General features: G+C 34.5%; 1 protein-coding gene across 5 annotated transcripts in view; it reads left to right on the top strand.

Moving 5' to 3' along the window:
• Positions 1-23,253, top strand: part of LOC115886425 (afadin) — a 136,681-nt gene that overhangs the window by 108,583 nt on the left and 4,845 nt on the right. For 3 of the 5 annotated variants that reach the window (XM_030905561.1, XM_030905560.1, XM_030905565.1), the window contains 18 exons: positions 3,356-3,549; positions 10,870-11,075; positions 12,786-12,863; positions 13,374-13,532; positions 13,612-13,782; positions 14,391-14,646; positions 14,759-14,914; positions 15,004-15,301; positions 15,359-15,550; positions 15,625-15,761; positions 15,826-15,937; positions 16,004-16,213; positions 18,908-19,067; positions 19,919-20,092; positions 20,158-20,425; positions 20,661-21,130; positions 21,927-22,672; positions 22,806-22,978. In XM_030905561.1, the coding sequence (XP_030761421.1) occupies positions 3,356-3,549; positions 10,870-11,075; positions 12,786-12,863; positions 13,374-13,532; positions 13,612-13,782; positions 14,391-14,646; positions 14,759-14,914; positions 15,004-15,301; positions 15,359-15,550; positions 15,625-15,761; positions 15,826-15,937; positions 16,004-16,213; positions 18,908-19,067; positions 19,919-20,092; positions 20,158-20,425; positions 20,661-21,130; positions 21,927-22,672; positions 22,806-22,978 (4,160 nt within the window). Of the gene's footprint in view, positions 1-2,174; positions 2,218-3,355; positions 3,550-10,869; positions 11,076-12,785; positions 12,864-13,373; positions 13,533-13,611; positions 13,783-14,390; positions 14,647-14,758; positions 14,915-15,003; positions 15,302-15,358; positions 15,551-15,624; positions 15,762-15,825; positions 15,938-16,003; positions 16,214-18,907; positions 19,068-19,918; positions 20,093-20,157; positions 20,426-20,660; positions 21,131-21,926; positions 22,673-22,805; positions 22,979-23,253 lie in introns of those variants that run through there. The other 2 variants (XM_030905563.1, XM_030905562.1) reach the window with 2 other exon arrangements.

The following is a 23,253-nucleotide window of genomic DNA, read 5'->3' as shown; positions in this document are numbered from 1 at the left end:
CCTAATTTTTTGGAAAGCGTTTTCCGGTAAATCTAATGAAAATTCATCGTGCGGGAAATTCTCGATCGTTATACGAGGGTTTTCCATTTTAGGAAAACCATTTTGGGAAAATAGCCGAACTATAATCGAATGGAGGTTGGTTGTACGTACCCGTAAAAAAATGCAATTAATTTTGGCGTTTCATGTCGAGTGGAGCTTCTCTATTTGATGCTGGAATATTGTCGAATTGATAGCTGATCCAAATTCAAAAATATTTGCTTTTTATTTATTTAAAAAAAAAATTTGCAAATTTTATCACTGTTATAAAATAATTGTCTTAACTTGATAACATCCTGTATAGATTTTTATATATGTCAACTTTATTGTTTCGTGGTAGAACTATGTATATCTAAAAAAAATATTGAAATATGTTCATTTTGATTATAAAAAATGCATGGGATTTCGTTTATAAAAACGAAGTTGATTTAATATTTTATATTTAACTTTACTCTGCAATATAATTAAATTTATTCTAAAATAGGTTACTGGGTCGTTCTAGACTAGAACTTTACAAACATAAAGAGCTTCGTAGCTTTTAAATAAAAAAATAGTAAGCTGGATTATTCGTTGCAATTCGTTGATGACGTTTTTCTTAGTATATTCAGTGCAAAATTATTAAGTTTATTTGAACACTCTGTAAATGAATTAAATAATAGTAAAAAAGAAGGGGTGGTAAATCTAGTAGTAAAATGCCAGTGTTATAATTAAAATTATTTTTTTGTAATTTCTTGTGTAGAAATTTACAATTACTGTTAACTTATAAACGCATACAAATATGCAATATGTGGATAATGTAGGAGGTGACAACATTGCAATTCTTTGATACACCATCAATAACTTTCAGGAGAATGAACCTGTGGCACTAAAAAGTTTTTTTGTTTCACAAAAAATGTCAAGAAAAATGTAAAATGTTTTTTTAGTAAAATGTTTTTTATCCTATTAGGATCGGCAAAAAAAAAGTTTTTTTAATTTCACTCAAAATGTGTGATTTGGGTCATAAATGACCTAAATACAAAATATTTTCGTGGTGTCTGTCTGTCTGTCCGTCCGTCTGTCCGTCTGTAACACGATAACTCAAAAACCGCTGAACCGATTTTAACCAAATTCGGCACAAAAATACTGTGGCACCCGAGAATCTGGCCATTAGTTTTTGGTGGGGTTGGGGGGTTAGTAAGGGGGTATGGGAGGGGGTTAAAAATTTAAAAAAATCGTAACTCCAAAATTACAGTAGCTAGCGAAACGCGGTTTTCAAATTAAGATTAGGAATAATATTTGCAACAAAATTTGTAATAACATCAAAATCAGTCAAAGTCGCAGTTTTCGAGATATTAACATATTTTAGTATGGGCGGCTATACGTGCCTCTCGGCGCCCATTTTTGCACCAAATTTTCGAAATTTTTGAAATAGTATTTTGAAAATTTTTTAATCGATAATTCTTCACACACTGATTTGCAAAAAATCAGTCCTTTTCTTGTAGTTCTCTAGATAACTTTAACCGGAGTTGAAATGAAACATGTTGTTTATTTCCAAACAAAACATGTTTTTTATTGTTTTTAACGCAATTTTAACTAAAACACGTTTAAAACACTTATTTTTAAACAAAATGTTTATAACATACCAACCCTGACTTTATCACATGCTCGTTTAAACTGACAAGCAACATCCATTTACTTCAAAATAAAAATAAATAAACAGAAAAATATGAAACAGGAATGTATCTTAATATAACACTGATACAACATCTTGAATCCATTCGAATAATATTTTACTTTTTCCCCCTTATATACATACATATATATACAGTGTATAAACATTTTAAAAATAACCTCTCTATGACTTGCTTATTAAACCATATTTTTTCTTCTTTAATTTGGCTGCAGTCCAACCTTCAGTTTGTCCATCAACACACCTTACACAGATTTGTTCTTAATTATTATATCTTCGATGAGTACGATGTTAACTAATAAGCATAACTTTTAAAATTAAATTAATTTGGAAATTAAAACGGATGAAATACAGTGGCAGCTATTTTTGGAACACATCGCAGTTCGTACAGTGAGAAAAACAAGATGTTTTTCAGTTGCTGAAAACGTTTCAGTCCATATATCAGTCGTGTGTGGTTTTGATTTTCACGGAAAGCCGAGTTTGAATAATGAAATCTGTGCTGGAAAAGTTAGGTTAGATTATTTTTTAATATAAAATTAAATATTTTCAGGTTTCAGTATTTTCAGTATTTGATAATATAGATGGTAATTCCAATTTATAAATTATTAAAAATCTATATAGAATAAACAGTGCGTGGTGTACGTTAATTATTAATCGTTTTATTTTTAATTTAATACTGAAGTATTAATATTTAATTTTTGTGATTTCGTGTTTATAATTGTTTAATATTAAAACTTTAAAATAAAAAACTTCGTTGTTAGGCAGCTACCCAGCTACGTCGAAACACCGGTTCCCAATAGATCACCGAATTTAAGCGACGTTAGGCCATACCAGTGAATGGACGGGTGACCAATAGATAAATGAAACAAGTTTAGATTGGAAAGAGCCCATAAGAACAATATAAATACTAAATACTATTTGGCGCTATTCTTGCAACGGTCGCGACCCAAAGCTTTTGATAATTTCGGAGCGGTTCGGCTTTTTTCGGAGTTATGTCGCCAAATATATTATTTGTTCAGATTTATTCTATTTTATAAATAAAACACAGTGTGTTGCATATAAGAAACTTTATTTTATGCAGGATGTCCCAGAAATAAGTGCAAGTATTTTAACTGGGAGTATAGTTCAACCCCAGAAACACGCCTATGAGGTTTTTTCGCGAAAAAAAATTGAAAATTCGGAATTTTTTGATAAAAATTTTGGAATTTTTTTTAGTTTTTAGTTAAAAAAACATAACGTCTTAATAATATGGCAACATAGGTAGTAGATTAAATTTACAAGAAAGAAAATCCAGAAAAGATCCAGTGGTTCTCAAAATTATTGCAAAAATTTTTTTTTGGAAATTTTCAAAGTAAAATAACTCAGTTCTTCTGGACTTATTTGAAAAACGATAAAGAGAAAACATGTTTCTTTTATCGAGATCTACCACTCCTTAAAATACTTGCACTTATTTCTGGGGCACCCTGTATAAGGACATGTATGAAATGCCTAAGGAACATTGGAAACCGACGTTATGCCACGATGGTTTTTGAAACCTTGGACACTGAAAAATTTAAAACATTTTTTTTCGTGTGTCCAGAATTCTTGCACACACCAGAACCTCTTACAGCAGTTACTTATAGCACTTATAGTATGTTTGATTTGTTGCAGGTTCTATCATGTTCCACGTGCGGCGGAAACCGGCGGACTGCCAGCCGCGCAGGCGCAAGAAAAAGCCCCTGAGCGGGGGGTTGAGGGACCAAAGGGGGGATGTCCCCCTGCTGGTGGAGCTGGGACCAGATGGACAACCGCCCTCGTTGGCTGACGTTAATAAGACGGTTCGGCTCACCAACGACGTCATGGAGGTAAGAGTTATCTAGAAGTTGTACCATATAGTCTTCTAACTATGATATAATTTTTTATTAAAGCATGTCATACAAACAGAATTTTTTTTCGCAAAAAAAATTGGAAAATTTGGAAATTTTAGTTTTTTTTTCTTTCAGTCTAGTAATTTTCCTAAATTATAAAACAACAATATTAAACTAAAAAAATATGTAAATTATTATAGATACTAAATTTCATAAAATAATAATCTCATACCAAATATTATGTATTTGGTAATTATCGGAGTTTTGCTTTTTTACGTTGAAAAAATAAATAAAACCTTGTAAACATAACAAGCGTCGCCGTCGCCTTAATAAAACAGCACGAATACATATTTTATGTCATGTCAAAGCAAACCTACCTGTTAGTCGCCCTTTGTCCTGCTTCTTCGATTTTCGATAGAACAAACAGTAAAACAAGGGTGCGTTAACTCCTGACCTTTTTTTTCTCCTTTGTATCATTTTTTGGCCGTTTTTTTGTTCCCTTATAAAAGGTACAAAAGGCAGTTTTATGTTGGAGGATAATTTGTAAAATAATTTGATCGACTGTAATAAACTGGCTCAGGAAACATTTTGTGGTGATAAAAATGTCAAAAAGAAAAGAAAACATTTTTTTAGCTTATATCGTTTAGCTTTTTATCAAAGAAAATGTTACGCAATCCTATAATCTTGCAAGTAGAAGTTTCATTTTCATTTCGATTTTTTTTTTTCAAATAATTTCTGAAATAACGTCAATATTTGGATGAAAATTGGTGTCTGGATGTTTTTTGACAGGAGAAATTTTATTTTGATGTCAATATACTTCCTATTTGTAGGGGGCGCCATCTACATGTGGTTTAAAAAAGGGTTTAACTGTTTTGAAGAGTAATCATTTTTGGTTCATACCTGTATAAAACTACTGAATGAAAAAATATATTTCCGTGATTTTTTACGGAAAAATGTCTCTTGGAAAAAATCGTCACGAGCAACCGATCTCAAGATATTGTTACGTTTTTCGTCGGTTCCGTGTGGATAGAAAGTCACAATTTATTTAAACACTATTTATTTAACACTAATTAACAAAAACAATAACGATAAAAGACTTATAGAACTATTTACAAACGATTTATAACTAAGAATTTATTTTGAATTTATAACTGCCCTCTCTAATACTGTTGGGAAAATTCGAATTAAATAATACAACTAATTCGATAGTAAATTAAAACTAACTAATTCGAATTATCTTTTTCGATATAATCGAGATAAAAATTAGTAGTATTTTATATTACATATATCTGTGGTAACCGAATTACAAATGAACATAAAACATAACCACTTATGGACGAATACGAATATTAGTAATTAGTATAGTCGTATAGTACTATTAGTAGTATTCTTTCGTTCTGAACGAACTGAAAATTTTCACTTAAACTGATTTATAAAGGGAATCGACAAAGAAAGGAACGATCCGATATAGAAAAATCCAGAAATCATTGTTATTTCCTATACCACGTAGGAATAAATCAGTTCAAGTGAAAATTTTCATTTCGTTCAGAACGAAAGAATACTACTATTATTTGGTTCATTTCCATCTCACCCAAATTTCACCGAACACCTGCCGAACACTAAAATTAATTTTCTTCTTTTATCTAAATAATTATTGATTGCAACTGATAAAATAAAAAGAAATACGAACCGCACGTAAACAAGGACATACTTATATCGTTTTAGAAGAAGCTTTTATTTTAGATATGAGCTTTTTTCATAGGAATTGAAACAATCATAATCTCGGCCCTTTTAAATTTAAAACTTTAAATTATGGTTTAATTTATTAAACGGCTTCGGCACAGTTAATAGAATACATTGAATAAAGATTTTTTTTTTATTTTTTATTCAGTGATAGAATATAGGTATGGCAAGGGTTCAGATTTGTTTAAAATAGCCCCTAGACGAGCACTAGCTGGGACTCTGGGACGAATTTATTTTTAGGTTAAATTTATAATACTACTAACTAATTCGAATTATTAATTCGATTGTGAAATATGAATTATTATTAATTATTCGGTGAAAATAATTCGATTATTTCCATCACTACTCTCTAGGCCCCAGCCGCCGGCTTTTATACCGACAGCTAAAGATCTCTAGAATAGTCCATAGATCGTTAGGTGCATAGAGAAGGTTTCGATTGTTCTCGTATGTACTACTCCATTCCAGTGGAACTTGATTCTTCTCGAATCTTCGAATGAATCATTACGGTGTCTATTCTTTAATGCGATGTTAAGGTCATCCGAGGGCGGGGCATATAGTTAGGTTAGGTCGAGTCCACACCGGTCCGCAACAATATTTAGAATGGAAATAGTCAATACATGTCATTATTGACAAAAAATAAACATGTTCAGTAGATAATTATTTGACTGAAATGATGAATTTGGGAATTTTTATTTTTTTTTAAATTTATTATAATTTTTTTTTCGAAAAAAATGATAAAACAGTTTCTGTTGAACTTTTTCCACAAAGACATTTTAAATTTATGTTTTCAGTCTAAAACTACTTAATCAACATGTTTAATTTATGTCAGTGATGACAGGTATTGATAATTTCAATTCCAAATTTCTCGAAAACCATTACTCGTAGCAATTTTTACCCAGAGACTTTTTTTTACGTAGAAAAACGTCACAAATAAATATTTTTTTACTCAGTAGTTTTATACAAGTACGGACGAAAAGTTATTACCGTTCAAACCAGTTAAAAGATATGTAGGTGGCGCCCTCTACAACTAAGAGTCATATTGACATTAAAATCAAATCTCACATGTCAAAAAACTCCCAAGCACCAATTTTCATCCAAATATCGACGTTAGTTCTGAAATTATTTGGAAAAAATCGAAATAAAAATGAAACTTCTACACTCTATATCTCCGAAATTATGCATCTTAGGAGATACAGGGTGGTCCGAATTATATCGATGATTATATCAATAATCATAATAATTATCGACATATACCTAACTAAAATATATCGATAGATGAATTATTGCGATAACTTATCGACAGTTAAAAATCAGTTATCGCCCATCCCTAGTGCTCCCATACTTACTCTCCGTTGAAACCATTTCAAAATTGATTAGCTTCCCAACTTCACGAAGCTTAAAAATCGAAAAAGATCTGCCGATAACCCAAATTATCTCGCCATTTAAATGAAGACGACGTCTTTCATTTTCCTTTTTCCTGCGCTCGATTCGGTCACGACTCGACGTAATAAAACCGGAAAGAAAAGCGCATTTTCCGCGCTCTATCGGCTCTTCCCCGCCGCGCCGGTCGTCTTTTCCCAATCTTAATTGGCTCAAAGTAGCTCTATTCGTGACGTCAGCACCGCCTTAAACTAACCAAAGGGTTGGTTAATTGGGACGTGAGCGAAATTTCCTTGACTTGCTGCTGGACCTTCGTAAATAAATAAATAAATAAATAAATAAATGCCTTTATTGTCAAAAAATTTTTCAATTTGTAGACAAAGGTAACCTAACAAACAAAGTAAAAAAAAAACAAGGTACACAAACAAACAAACAAAAGATAATACAAAACATTATACAAATAATATTGTCAGTCTTATTGTTAAAATAAACATTTATAAATGTTTACAATGTCAAAGAACAAAAAAAATTAAAATAATATTCAAAAATATTTAGCCAGTTTATAGCAAAATATCAATGACCTCTAAATAAATTAATTTCGATGTCATTAGTAAATATTGCAATTGCAAACATTAGGCCAGTGTTTTCAAGATCAAATTCGATTTTCAATTCAAATATAATTCATTTACGGCGTAGAAAGCCTTGTCTAGTAAATAAGAGTTCAATGCTTTGCGAAATGAAAAAAATGATGTGATGGATTTGATTTCAAATGGCAGGTGATTGTGCCTTTTTTTCGAGTTGTATAATATTGAACTTTTAACTAACTCTGAGCGTGGGGTAGGTAGATAAAGATCTTGCTCCGCGTTCCTGAGTGGATAAGTGTGAGATGGCCTTTCTTGAGAAGCTGATACATGTTTACGTATTAGGCAAACGGATTCAAATATAAATAAGGAAGGAAGAGTCAATATTTTTAATTCTTTAAAAAGCCCCGGCAATGAGTTCTGCTGTTTAGTCCCAGTGAATATCGAACAGCTCTCTTCTGGAGCTTGAAAATGCGGTCAAATTGAGCCGCACAACACGTACCCCAGAATGGAAGGGCATACCTGAGGTGCGACTCAAAAAGTGCATAATAAACAGTTCTAGCCACTGACAAGTTAAGCTCCTTAGAAACAGACCTTAATGCACAACAGGCAGAGCTCAATTTTTTCGACAAAGCTTCGATATGTATGTCCCATTTCAGAGAATTGTCCACAACATCGTAAAGGACGAGACTAATCTTCATCAAGAATGATTTCACTTGATCACGACTGGTTATATACAGGGTATCTCTTCAATAAGGACAATTATTAATTTTATCGGTTATCGAATGGGACACAACAGAGTTTAGGTTGTTCGCATTCCCCCATGCGAACAAACAGCAAAATTAAAATTTATAAGACCTGAATCAGACCAATAATGACATATGGCATAGAAATCCGAGAGGGAAACAAACAAAACCAAAAGCATGTTAAGAGTCGCTGAAATGAAGAACCTAAAAACCATAATGGGGAAGACTAGAAGAGACAGAATTAGAAACACAAATATCAGACAACAATGTGGAATACAGGACGTAGTGAGATGGGGTAGGCAAAGAAAAAGACAATGGTTCGCACACGTAAAACGCATGGAAGAAAACACGCTACCACGCATGGCTCTTGAAGGGAAACCCATGGGTAAGAGACAGCCAGGAAGACCTCCAAAAAGGGAAGATCTCCCAAGAACTCCTACAGAGGCAACCTTAAAACTAACAGATCGGCTAGATCTCAAATAAGTAGTAGAAGAAGAAGATCTTAATTAATTATTAAGGATTGGTCTTATATGGAAAGACTGCTGCGCAACTGGGACATTGCAACAAATTAAAATTATTAATCAAAAACTGATTTTTCCTATTACTCCTTATTTATCTTTTACATGCAGTGCGATTCTGTAAACATATATTTCCTGTCTAGTGACTCATCATTCGTATTAAAATAGCATAGACAAGAAATTTCTTCCTACGGAGCTTACAAAATCCCACTGCTGGACCCCTAAGAGAAGAAAAATACCATAATGTTCGAAAAAAAAACGACGTCAATGACGGCTAGGGAATGACAATCTATGATAATTTTAGCGAGGTCAATTTTTAAACGTAATTTACGGGGCCCGTATTTTTCTTTATTTTTTATTGGCGCTCTTTTGTTGACCAATAAGGTTGTAATTTATTATTATATTGAGTAAAAATGATTTGTAAATGGTGTAGTGTAAAATTCGAGAAAAAATAATTTTTTGGAAATAGATTTGTGTGTCTGGAAAAAACGTTCTATCCTTTTTTAATCTTCCTATAATTAGAGTTAATCTTTGGCAAGTTTTACGTGTCAACTTTAACTGTCATTCCCCAGCCGTCTTTAACACCGTTTTTTCTTCGATCATACTGTATAAATAATTTTTGTAGTAGAAACGATATATCGACAAATATTGACAGTAAAAAATATCGATACCTTTTAAATGAGCAACATTCCTAAACAGTGGCTCGTCAAACTGTTCTGGAACACTTCTAACGATTCCCTAGGGACTCCAGTACTCGACAACAAAGCGCTACTGTTACCTACTGCGTGTAGAACATAAACCAGCCAGCCGAACGCCTCTTAAACGCGCCAGATTGATATCTAAATGGATTTTCATAATTAAAACGGATATTGAAAGGGCCACCGCAATGACCCTGTGCGGACGATTCGATGATTCGATTCGGTTTGAGGTTGAGAAATCGGGTCCGGTTCATTAAGAGTGAGTGGAAGAAAAAGATTTTGTGTTACTGTGATTTTTTTTCGTTGAAAGGTTTGATTCTTTGATACAGTGTATAATACCTTCCATATCAGCTCCCTTCCGTTTCCCTTCCGTTTACGTAAAATATTATATCATGTAAATGAATAGGACAATACACCCTATCCGTTCCGTTTCCCCTTCCGTTCCATATCCTTTCCTTCCGTTAAAAAAAACAAAAACATACGGCACCATTGACATCGACACCGGTGTTCATCGCGATACCGGTGTTAAGAGAAACACCGGTGTTGAAATAAACACCGGTGTTGTAGATGAACACCGGTTCTTCATTTTAGTAGAAACCAAATGTTAAAGCACTTAGCAAAATATAGACACCCAAAATATCGTTCAAATCGAAATGACGATTCTTAAAATATCTGAAAAAATGTGTTTGTTTTTTTAAAGTTTGATGCCCTCTAGCGAACAAACGAAGCACTTTTGTATACATGTAAATTGTGTCCAATGAACTTATTTTAGTTTCAAAAATACGTACTAGTTCTATGTCCACGGAATATTGGGACACTCTGTATAAAAATGCTTTTGTACCTGTAAATGCTACCGTATTAAAAAAAAACAGTTTTAGTCAGTATAAATCAGAACGTAAATGACAAAACAAGTTGGACGTAACAGTTTTCTTTTAAACGAAACAATATATCACCCTCTTGTCCAAAAATAACCCGTCGATAGGGCTTAGGATTAACTGTTGCTCCACTCTATTAAAATATAAGATAAACAGCCACGATAAAAGGCGGTATCTGAGTTAGGGGGGGTTAGACACGCAACAGTTTCTTGCCATTTATTTAAGGGCGTACGCTTCCCTTGACGTTATTATTAATCGCTCGAGGGGTTGCCTATATTTTCTTTAATCACTGCCTTCATTTCTTCGGGGAAAGACCGATTTATCATATGAGATATTAATTTACTACAGACTTACTATAGAGGTATAAAGGCTATGATCGATCTGGTGTAAAATTGACGAAGAAACTACGAATGTTGATAAAAAAAAGTACGTGATGTATAAAAAGACTTATTTATGTCAACATAGGGCAATATAATATAAATGTTTTAAAAAATGTCTATACCTCTGTGGCTGATTCATCTTTTCGCAAATCTAAAATTTGTCAGCATTCATGGGACACAGGACACAGAGTAGATTTTAACAACGGAAAAATTATTATAAAGGAAGCCTCTAAAGGAAAAATAAAAGAGGCTTTTTTAGTACAGTCTAATAAAAATAAATGTATTGTTCAGGCATCTGTAGAGGTTATTAAAACATGACTTTTACTAGTAATTCATTTTTTTTAATATTAACGTTGTGTCATGTCATAAAAACTTCACATTAATATCTTGTTTCAGGTTGGTTCAGCAAACGGTATAGCGTTACAACTGTACGGGCCGCACATCCAGCCGCGCCACTGCGTCATCACCAACGCCGACAGCGTGACGTCACTGACACCCTGTCACGCGGACGCCCACACGTACGTCAACGGGCAGAGGATCCACCAGACCACCATCTTGACGCACGGGAGTCTGGTCAAGTTCGGCAACAGCAACACCTATAGGTAAAGAGATAAAAAATGATCGCTTTTAAAAAACAAAATATAACAACATATTAGAGCTATAATTTCTAGACCTTTTTTGTCGCTCTATTTAGATAAATAAATATTTTTATTTAAATAAATAAAACGACCGTACTGGCTGGGGATCGAACACAGTACCTTCCGCTCCGCAGCACACTAACGCTGGAGCTACGGTCGGCCACTTATAACGCTACACACCCTAAAATAAAAATAAATAGCTATTCGAAATATGCAAATTATTTTCTAAGAAACCTTTTAAAATGTGCCTGAAACTGTATCTACAATAATAATGCACATACATACTGAGTATTTGGGTTTCGTAACGCCTCACATTATTATCGACCTTAATTGTTTAACAATTGTGAAAAAAAAACATTATTTCACCGCATACAATGTCGAAGTTATTCGTTAAAAGTGGAATTGGACACACCTTTCTACAAAACAATGAGATAAATTCAAACTATATTATGTATATTGTACAATTTTTGAATAGCATTATAAAGCTTAAAATCCTCTTGTCAGTCTTGCATTGTGACTTTTTTAAAAAAATATATGAATATTCGCATAGTTTTGGTTTTGAAAAATAGAACCCATATCTAAAGTCTCGTCTACACATATCATTTTACCTGCCAGTCTTACCTGTCTACTCAAAACGTGTCAAGTAAAACCTTTTGTGTACTAAAAGAAATATAATAAAATATATGTAAGTAAATTAATAAAAAAATAATATGGATATATTAAGCATCTTTGAAAATCTATTTCTAATGATTCACAAAATAATTTAATTTTACAAAATTATTTAAAGCTACTTAATTTTTTACTACCAAACAATAGTATCGTTGATTGGAAGAATTGGGAAGATACGCAACCTAATAGGCGAATTCGTGGCAAGGCCGATTTGATTTCCCCTTACGTCTTAAGTGCTGTACGGTGGAGCCACCACTCGTTCTGCGGCCAACGCATAAAACACTCATTTTCTCTAATTCGGCCAGCGAAGGCATATCGAAGACGTGTGGAACTGAAAACGACAGTGTTGCTATATTAAAATGTGTAATATCTGTAATACGTTTGACGAAAATATATTTGGATGAAAAATCCGCGTTTATGTATTGAAAATATATTCGTACTAAACATAGAATAAACAACAAAAGTAAAAATTCATTATAGGTATTGAATATTTCGTATGATCGAAAAGAGTCGTTTAGTTGGCTTGGAAATGACATTTACCATAATATTTTACATATAAAATAACAGCGATCTTCATTTCCAAGCCAACTCTGACGCCGTTCTTTTTTTAATCATATAATATTATATTATATTGTTTAGTGATAGAAAATCCGTATTATTAACGTACTGCACTCAAAATCCGTAAATATATCGATTAATCCGTAGTTCTTGCAACACTGTCTACAGAACTACAGTACAGTATTCTTTATTATTGGACCACCTTCACGTTTTGCTACCATGAAAAATTCAAACTTTTACCATTGCATGTACCTGAAATATTCAACTGTGAAGGATATCGAAACACCCGGTACAATAATAGGCTTTTTTACGACTCTACCAAACTTCTCTGGAGTAATATAACAGTAAAATATTCAATTAAGTTCAATTTTTAACCACTTTGGAAATGTTGCGCTATCTCTCGTTATTTTTGGCACTTTAATAGTTAACTTCGTTATTTATTTACAGGTTTCTCGATCCTACGCAGGAGGAAAGAACACGTCAGGCTTTGGGGAACATAGATAATCAAACACGAATATACGAAAGGTGAGTGAAAAATACAGTGTGTCCAAAAATAACAATATCAAATATACAAGACGGTCCGAATTGTGATCGGGACACTTTGACAACATACCCTGCAGATAAAAATAAGTAAAAAAGTTCGTAAAAATGTATGTCCTAAAATGCTTCGTTTCGGAGATACAGGGCGTAGAAGTTTTATTTTTTACTTTCGATATAAACAAATCAAAGACTCCTAACGTGTTAACTTGTAAAGAAACAATAATAAAAAATTATATGTTTTATATAACTGTTTAGTGTTTTGATTTTTTTCTTTGATTTATAATTTTTCTTTTTATTCTTTGCAAATTTCACGTTATGCTCCTTAAAATTTGACTAAAATTTAAATCTTTTTATAAATGCACATTCTATGTTTCCATTTTTATTTTTATTTGCGTAATTTTTTTCCTTAATAATATGAATTTTATTTTTATTCCCATTTTAGCTTTTATTATTTTTTTTTGCTTATTTATTTTTTTCTTGCTTTTTTAACCACAGTCGTTCACCTCGTGCATTAAGCCCCACACAAGCTAGCGGTTCTAGGGAAAATATAGAAACCACTTTTGACATTGACGGTAATGTCGAAACGGTATCCACGCATAGCGGTGCAAGGGAGGACAATAGATCCTTAGGATCAGACAGTCGCTCAGAAAACAGGTTTGTAATCCCTTCTTGTTTTTAGAAAAACATCTAAAAAATATTTAATTTGTTTTAAATAATGATTTTTATTGGTTAGATTGAGCGGTATGGATCGCTACCCAAGAGGCCAGGACCCCATCTTACCTGCGGTGCTAGAATTTCCAGAAGAGCCTCAAGAACAGTTTCTGGCAAGGGCTATCACGCATCTGGATGTGACGACACCTACCTTTAGACTTGCTCCAGCTTATACTTTGTATTTATGCGCAAGGTAACGTATAATAATTACTTGAAATTTGACATTTTTTCTATAATATTTGTATAACTGGTAGTATATTTCGTCTCCAGAAATACGCCCATGAAATTTTTTTGTAAAATAAATTGTAGAAAATGTTTCATTTTTCTTGACATCTTCCGCAAAATTCTTCGTTGATATTGTCTGTTATTATTTTAATACATACATACATACATACTACTTCAATTTCTTTTATTTCGCTTTTCTGTATTTGGCGCCCAACGTGTGGGGCCCAGTTGATTACTATACTGGCAAGCGACCGTGGAATGTTTTATATGTTACACAGATATTTTAATGGAACTGTGTTCCGTTATAATAAAAACTTAAGCTTCTGCATATTATTTGTGTGTTTAGTTTACAGTAACTTTAATTTGCTTCACAATAAGACCATATTATTAAAATGAATAGATTTTAATAGATAGAAGTGTGAAAAAGTTCCATTTTACTTCCCTGTTATATTTGGCGCCCAACGTGAGGCCCAAACTCTACTGGCAAGCGAGTGACAAATAATAAAAACTTCGGCAATTCGTATAAAAATGCATAACCAAAGTTAGAATACAACTTTTTTTCGTTCTATTTACTAGGTATAGAGCTTCGACGCATTATCGTCCCGAACTGACACCTACCGAACGAGCTCACAAGCTCACCATCCTACTACAGCATGCCGCCATGCTCATCAGACACACAGTTCAAGATAGGAGTACGGAAAGTATATCTCAAGCATTCTGGTTGGCCAATGCCAGTGAACTGTTACATTTCCTCAAGAGCGACAGACATGTCAGCGCGTTTTCATTACAAGCTCAAGACACCTTAGCTGATGCAGTCCAACTAGCTTTCAAGGTAAGTTAATTATTGAAAAGATTCAGCCATATAAGAACCAATATACATTAATTTGTTTTGACCAAACATATACTTACATGCAAAATGTAATCAAATTATTGAACTATTTCAGAACCTAGTTGCTTGCCTCACAGACGAACTGAACGCAGCTATGAATTATCTGATGTCTGTCACAGGCGATGACCATCCCAGGGAAGTGATAAATATCTTAAGTGGAGCGATGAATTTGTTAAGGAAATGTAGAGTCAACGCAGCTTTAACCATACAGGTGAGCATGTCTTATTGATTTTGTGTATTTAGATGACTATCAAGAAAACTTCATCAAGTCAAACTTTGAATTATTATTCCTTCTTTCAGCTGTTCTCTCAATTATTCCACTGGATCTCAGCCAAAGCTTTGTCGAACGCCATTTCGAACAGCAATTTGTGTACTCGCAACTTCGGACACAAACTGGCCAACAGGTTACGCAACTTGCAGGCTTGGGCGGAGTCTCAAGGTCTAGAACTTGCTGCTGAATGTCATCTGGCGAAAATAGTACAATGTGCCCATTTGTTACAAGCTAACAAATACACTCCGGAAGACTTAGCCAGTCTGAGCGCAGCGTGTTTCAAACTGAACTCTATGCAGTTGGGAGCGCTGTTAATGCAATATAAAGGTAAATATAATAATTAATACAATAATGTTTTAAATGTTAAATATATTTTCTTTTTAGCTGAACCTGGTGAAAAAATTGGGTCACCTTCGATGTTGGAACAGGCTGCAAAAGCCGCTGAAAGTGTTGCTGATGAACTTGCTAGAGCTGAAGGTAGGGAGGTAACGCTTTACGAAGATCCCGCACCTCCACTACAGTTACTTCTGCCTGATGATGGATTCAGTTGTGATGTTGTTCAAGGAGTACCACCAGGTAAGCTATTTCTAAATAACAGTTCTCAAGAATTGTAAATTGATATATTGTATAATTTTTTTAATCTCTGTTAGGTCTGGCTGACTTCTTACATCCTCTACAAGCTGCAGGCTTATGCAGATTAGCTGCCCAGCCAACTAGTTCCGGTCATTGGACCGTCTACATGAACGCTCCACGGCCTCCTAGTGCTTTGAGCACCACTCAACCAGAGGTGAGTGTTTCTAACATTACAAAATTGTGAACATATCTTATTTTCTGTGTTCTTGAATGTGTAGGTCCAAGTAATAAGGCTGCACAAAGCAGGGGGAGGCATGGGACTATCAATTGTAGCTGCCAAGGGGGCTGGACAAGAGAGATTAGGAATTTACATCAAGTCTGTCGTACCAGGTAATTTTTTATATAACTTCAATACAATAAAACGACTTAAATAACTATTTGTTGTCTTTGTTTTAGGTGGTGCTGCGGATAGAGATGGAAGACTGGCAGCTGGCGACCAACTTCTGTCAGTTGACGGGCAATCGCTGCTCGGAATTACTCAGGAAAAAGCAGCCGAGTTTCTGGTTAAAACTGGCAGCGTTGTAACGTTGGAAGTCGCCAAAGGCGGAGCCGTTTACCACGGCTTGGCAACGTTGTTACAACAACCCAGTCCGACCCCACACAGAGGTATTTATAAAATAATTTCGCTAATTTATGTATTCTATTTTTAAAATATATACAGGGTACTGATTAAATCTTACAATAACTGTATGTACCCTGTATATATTAACAAGAATAGTTTATTAATAATCTAATAAGCTAATCCATAAACCAGTATACCCCAACGTATAATGCTAGTATTTCGTATCTTTTTACATGCAGCCTATATACAGGATTACAACTATTACGAGAAGTACCATTACTATAACCAGCGAAGCCCTATGGGCTCCAACGATTCACTTTACTCGCAAACAGGCAGAACCATGTACACTCCTCCAGTGAACAAACCCAAGAACAACGTGTTCTTCAACTCAGACGACAGCCTGTTCAAATCGGAAAAGCGAAAATTCATCATACCCAGAATCGAGATTCAAAGCGACGAGCCGGTTTTCAACTTGCAAGTGACCGATTTCAGTGAACCCAGACCAAAAAACATTACCCTGACTTACGATGAGACTGGTCAGAATATGAAGACTGAAAAAATTGAAGAGTATATTCCCAAACCGAAGACCAAAGCACAAGAATTTGCCCAGGCTAAAAGCTTCTCTATTGATGTCAACAGGAGCTGCGTGGATATCAATAGTATTAGTGAGACTGACAAGTTCCTAAGCATCGGCACTAAAAAGTTGTCAAGGCAGAAAGCTACCTCGACGTCCATGATAGATTTATCCAGTTCAACATCGTCTATTAACAGTGGTATCTATGAATCCAACCTGGATCTAAGCCAAATAGACCCTGATACACCGGTAAAACACTGGAAAAGTCCATTTGAGATTCGGCATGCCAAGGATCTGGAACGAGATAACAAAGCCATAAGCGATCCAGTGTTAAATAAAAGAAAATACCACATTTCCAGCAGAAGCAAGAGTGTGAGTGAAGAAAATCTTAACGACAAACTTACAGAGTATGAAAGACTAGAAATTCTGAAGTTGTTGCATGATTGGAGTCTAAACGGCTCAGAATCTAAGAGCGACTTCAACATGGATCTCACCAGAGCTAAAAGTATCGATAATTTAGACAGCTTGGAAGAGAGTCTTAACCAAACTTTCAGAAGGTTTAGTCAGAAATACAACTCTGAACCGGATTTGTCTCCAAAATCGCGTAAAAAAGTACCAGAATCCGGTGAAGAAGAGTTGATAATCTTGGGGAAATATAACTCCGAATCCAAAGTAAACAGTACCATTTTAGAAGACGACTTTCTACATAAGTGTAAGTTCAGGAATTGTATTTTTAACGTCGATTTTAAGCCTAATAAAGATGGGACCAATAAGGAATTGACTGATACAGACATATTCAACACGACCAAACCTAAAAGCATTCTAAAAAATAGTAAGGAAAAACTTCAAAATAACGAAGCCCTTATTAACAAGATTAATCTACAAAAACGCGTACCTAAACTAAACTTCGAAAGTAGAAGATATAGTGAAATTATAGAAACAAATAAGCCTATTAATGGAGACTTGATACGATGCGATAGTTTGGAGAGACTGACGCAAATTCGCAAACATCGGAAATTTCCGGAATCCTACATTGTTACAAGAAAAGGAAGTATAAAGCCTCAGAAAATACGAACCAATGACAATAGTTCCAGGCCTAAAAGTCCTAAAGTTATAGTGTTACGGAAAAAATGCATCCCGAAAACTTGGAAGAGTTGTTCGGATATAAAACCAAAGAAACCAGTTAAAAAATGTTGTAGGTACGCTAAGAAAACCTGTCCTATCATGAAAAGCGCTACAGATTCACCCAGAAAAACTAGAAAAGTTCAAAGTTGCGCGTCTTTGAATGACGATAGATTAGATAAACTTAAAAACGAATTCCCTACTTCAAAAAGTTATACAGAAACCAAAACATCAAGGACAGAATCGTGCGATATACATAAATGTCAGGGTTGTCGCGCTAAAACATTCGACGATAATTTTTCGGACGTACCGACGAAGGTTCCTGTTAGACCGAGACCTTTTTTAAAGCAATACAGCCTTCAGGACAACGCGAAGTGCTGCTTTAAGCGCCCGATACCGTTGGTGAGGCGCTGCGATACGCAGGATCCGTTTTTGATGACGCCACCAGCCGAAGAAGACCTCGACTTGGGTCTACAGCCTTACGCTGCTAGGTTAGACGCCCCCGGTATTTCCCCTGGCTCTGCTTGTCTTGTCCATCGTAAGATTACGATACTGTCTCGAGCACTTTCCTACGTTTTGTTTATTTTAAATATTTTCATACCATTTCCGAGCTGCTCTTAGTGTTTTTGATTTGATTTTAAGTTGTATCGTTGTAGCGCAATATTTTTATATTAGTGTACCTTTTTAATTATTTTTTATATTATTATTATGCACATTTTACCTTCTTTCATATTCATTTCTATATACAAAAGCAGAATAAAGACAGATTATATTCTAAATTATATTTGAAAATATTAAAAACACTTAAAAGATAAGATAAAGAAATATATGATATTATCCTTATATTATTTTACATGTTTTTAGTCTGAGAACTATCACACGCTGAAAAAGTAACTATATTTCAAATCCCTTTCAAAGATTCACAATAATTATTATAATTTTTAAATATACCTGATCAAAGTTCTTTATTCTGCTTCTTCTTCATGTTTCCAAGTTTTTCTTAAAAAAGAACGATATTTCTATAATTTTTTGTTCTGCGCAGGCCCCAGACGCATGTCTGAACGAGATCTACCGTCCCGAGTCGACTCAGAACGCAGCATTCCTTCTTCTAAATCTGTACCGGCCTTACACCAAATCCATTCGCCCAATCAGGAGCAGCCTAGAGTACCTGGTGGGCCGCCTAACAACTTCTTAGTCGATGGGTACGTATTCATGTTTATAAAATCATCAGAAAAAAATAAGTGATAATAATAGAGGTATTCTAATACTAAAGAAAATAAAGTTTCTTCTGTGAATGTTTAACTTCTATTTTTGTAGATTTGTTGGAATATTTTTTATTAAGTTTACTGTAGCGGCAGAAAAAAAACTGTTATTTCTAACAAACAAATAGTCTATAAAGTTTATTGTAGATGTAGGGAAAACTGTTATATTTAAATAACAGTTGAAACTGTTATTTAGAAATAACAGTTTTTAAAACAGCATTTCTACTTTTGTGGAAAACTATGACTATAATATCCATTGTAGAGGTAGAGAAAACTGTTATTTTAAAATAGCAATGGGACTGTTATTTAAAAATAACAGATTTAAAAAATAGTTTTAATTTTCTGGAAAGCCATCACGTCATCGAACAGGTAGGGAAGGGAGAGGTAGGGAAAACTGTTAAACCAAACTAAAGTTCAACTATATCTAAATAACAGTTCCAACTAACAACAGTAAATAACAGTTTTTAAAAAGCAGCTCTGCTGTTGTGGAAATTTATGACTGTCATATCCATTGTAGATGTAGGGAAAATGTTATTTTAAAATAACAATGGGAACTGTTATTTAAAAATAACAGTTTAAAAAAATAGTTCTAGTTTTTTAGAAATCATTCACATTATTAACTTTATTGTAGAGGTAGGAAAGACTGTTATTTTTAAATAACAGTTGGCAATGTTGGGTACTATAGTTTAAAAATGACAGCTTAAAATAACAGATTTCTGTTATTACTGTTATATTTACCTTTGTGAAATAAACTTTACTTGTCCTTATACTAATCCTTCTAGTTTTTGCAGGACGTCTTCAAGTAACAGTATCAGTACAAATAATCTTCACGGCGCGGTGCCGAACGGTCCTGCTGGATTAAGAAGTCGCTCGACACACAACCTCAATCAGCAGGATGCAGGTTTCTATCAAAATCTCAGCGTTTATAGGAATAAAATGCCCAGTCCACAACAATTGGGTGATAGGTAAGTGTTTTTTTTATATAATTTAAGTGCCAAGCACATTCTTGATATTATTTTCTGTTGTATAGGACTTCGGCACTTCGCTCTTCTCAAAACTCTCTTCAATCTTCCATAACTTCGCCCAATTCGCAACGGCCTTCTTCTGCTTATTACCCGGCCAATCAGGCGCCGAATTTCAACAGGCCCAACTTGCACCAGTCCATTCCTAACCTCAAAAGTCCGCCGTCGATGCAACGGTTGCAACAGCAAGGGGAGGAAGAAAGAAACGCTAGATTGCCGGCAGGTGTAACTGGCAGTTATCCTAATATGACAGGACAAGGAGGTCAATATTACGGAGTAAGTATAGTACATATCTGTTATATGATTCAGCTCTCTTAGTCTTAAGCTTGATTTTCATGCGTCCATTATCCGTTGATACGATGGTACGACGGCACTCTGAATGGTCATAGCGTTTTCGCGCCAATCTTCATCTGTAAATGTGGATGCAAGGAGGTCAATAAAAAAAATCAAGCTTAAGAAGTCTTTTGGGTCTTTTGCAAACATATTTTTAATATTGTGTATTATAATTTAGCAACACCAAGCTTACCCAGCTGGTCAACAAGCGTATCAACGTCAACCCAACCAACAAGCCTACCCCGCAAACGAAGACATAAATCGCTCTCAGTATGGCTCACCTTACTCTAATCCCAACCAGCCTTACCCTTCGCCTACTCACAGTAGTACTCCCAACTACCCCAATAACGTACAAAACAATTATTCTTCCCACACCATGCCACATCAGTTGCATAACAACATCAACTCTAACACTATGCCAGGAAGCGTTAGTTCGAACAATGGGTCAAATAAGTTAGATGAAAGAACTGAAAATGGTAGAATAGATCAAAGAGGATACGGTAGTACGGGTGGACTTCTGCGAGAGGACATGTTTAGACACTCGCAGAGCTCTAAACATGAAGAGATGATGAGGTATCCCAGCACGAATAACGTCAGGATATCGGAGGCTCAGATTCAGAGTAGTCGGGGCAGTGAAGATCTCAACAGGTAAGTCACATCAAGGGTGAGAAAAACTGTTATTTATGTCAAAAAGTTTGAAACCGTTATTCGTAAATAAGAACTTTTATGAATAAAAATTGAAGCTGTTATTTGCATAACACATTTTTAGAACACTGTTATTTCTCAATAACAGTTGAAATTGTTACTGTTGTTTATAAATAATGGCTTAAATAACAGGTGTCTGTTATTTTGCAAAAGGCAAGTCGCGTCACATCAGGGGCGAGCAAAATTGTTTTTTATAAATTACAATTTATAAATAAAAGTAACAACTTTAACTGTTATTTAGAAGTAACAGTTTTCAAATAATATTTTTATATAAATAACAGTATCAGTTTCAACTGCTATTTAACTGTTAACAACTGTTATTTATAAATAACGGTTGAAACTGTTACTGTTACTCGTATTTATATAACAAATATTTGAAAACTGTTACTTTTAAATAACAGTTAAAGTTGCTACTTTTATTTATGAATAACAGGTTTTTGTCATATTATTGCTTTTATCATTAACCAGGCAATATACCTAATAATGACCCTTATATTTTAAAAAACAAAATTTTGCAATATGGCAGGATTTTAGGGTGTTATTTTGTACCACATTTAATAAACTAACTTTTTTATTTTTAAAGCTAGATGAACCCTATAATTTGTTTTTTTATGAATGTTCTAGCTGAAAAATTCAAAAAATTATAAAGCTAACTCTGTACAAGCGTTTAACAAAGTAGTTTTATCTAATAATATCTCTAGCAATTTAAATAAAATTTCATGTTTTTATAACATTCTAGACATCAAGAAATAAGAAACTCGAAAAGTGATGACATGTTGAAGCATCATCACCAAGGAGAGATGATGCGGTACGCCAGCAGCGGAAATATAAGAGCTCACGACCTCAATCAACCGCTAAGACCAAACCCAGACCACTTGCATCAACAAAGGCTTACCAACGAAGAAAGAATACTCAGGGGACAGGCCAAATTAGCGGAAATGGGCGAGGAAGTCAGAAGAAGGCAGCAACATCAACAGGCTAGGATGATGAATCAGCAATACAACTCACAGATGCCTCCTAACGCGTTCTATCAGCAACAGCAACAGCAGCATTACTATAACACGCATATGGCTCAGTCCATGCAGAATCTATCTTTAAATGCTCCATATCAAAATAGTCAGCCTGTGACGCAGGCTAGTACAAGTTATAACCAGCATTATCCACCAAATACTTCAGCTCAAACCAATTATCAGCAAGCTGGTGCTGGCGGTTCGTATTATGGGACTCACGGACCTACCTCGCCGACTTACAGGCCTCAGAATCTACCACAAAAGATGAGTAAACGAACTGAGTCACCTCCTGCCTTACCACCAACGAGCACTCACCCGTTATATTCACCGACATCGACGCAGAGTGACTCGAACACTTACACAGCGTCCAATCAGGATCCTCCAAAGATGGCTTACTATCCGGCCGCGTCTTCTACTCAGAACTCGAAACCGCCACGAGATCCATGGGCTAGAGAGGAACAAGAAAGACAACAAGGTATGACTACTAAATTTTTATTACAAAATGAGAGATATACCAAGTGCTCTCTGCAAAAAAGGGGTGGGATCTTTTGGGGTTCTATTGATTTTAGAATTTTTAAATTCATAAATAATTTTGAATTTAATTTCAGAAGCCAGACGGGAAGCGGCTAGGCAATGGCAAGAACAACAAATCAGAGAACTTGCATCACTACCATACCGAACGCCTCAACAAGAAGAACAATTGAGAGTCCTACAACTGGAACGAGAATTTCAAAGAAGAGCTCAAGAAGCAGCTGGCGAAGACGATGAAGATACCGAAAAAGTACGTACTCTTCTACAGTTCATGCCAAATAAACTTTTAGTGACGTGTTTAAGCTTGACCAGCACAGCGTTGCCCACTTTTATATATTTTCTTTTAATCAAAATATTTTAGGAAACAAAAATAAATTAATTATAAATATATAAACAGTTATTATTTACATCAACAAAACTCACCTTCTTGTTACACAGCAGTTAAGAGACATAAAGAACCATTACTACCGCTTTCCCGTTCAAAATATTCTAATAAAGTTGCGATGAGTTTTTTACGGCTATTAA

The sequence above is a fragment of the Sitophilus oryzae genome, unplaced genomic scaffold, assembly GCF_002938485.1.
Source record: "Sitophilus oryzae breed Bouriz unplaced genomic scaffold, Soryzae_2.0 scaffold_488_pilon_pilon, whole genome shotgun sequence".
Taxonomy (NCBI): Eukaryota; Metazoa; Arthropoda; class Insecta; order Coleoptera; family Curculionidae; genus Sitophilus; species Sitophilus oryzae.
The sequence above is the reverse complement of the archived record's forward strand: the minus strand, read 5'-3'. Positions and strand labels throughout refer to the sequence as shown.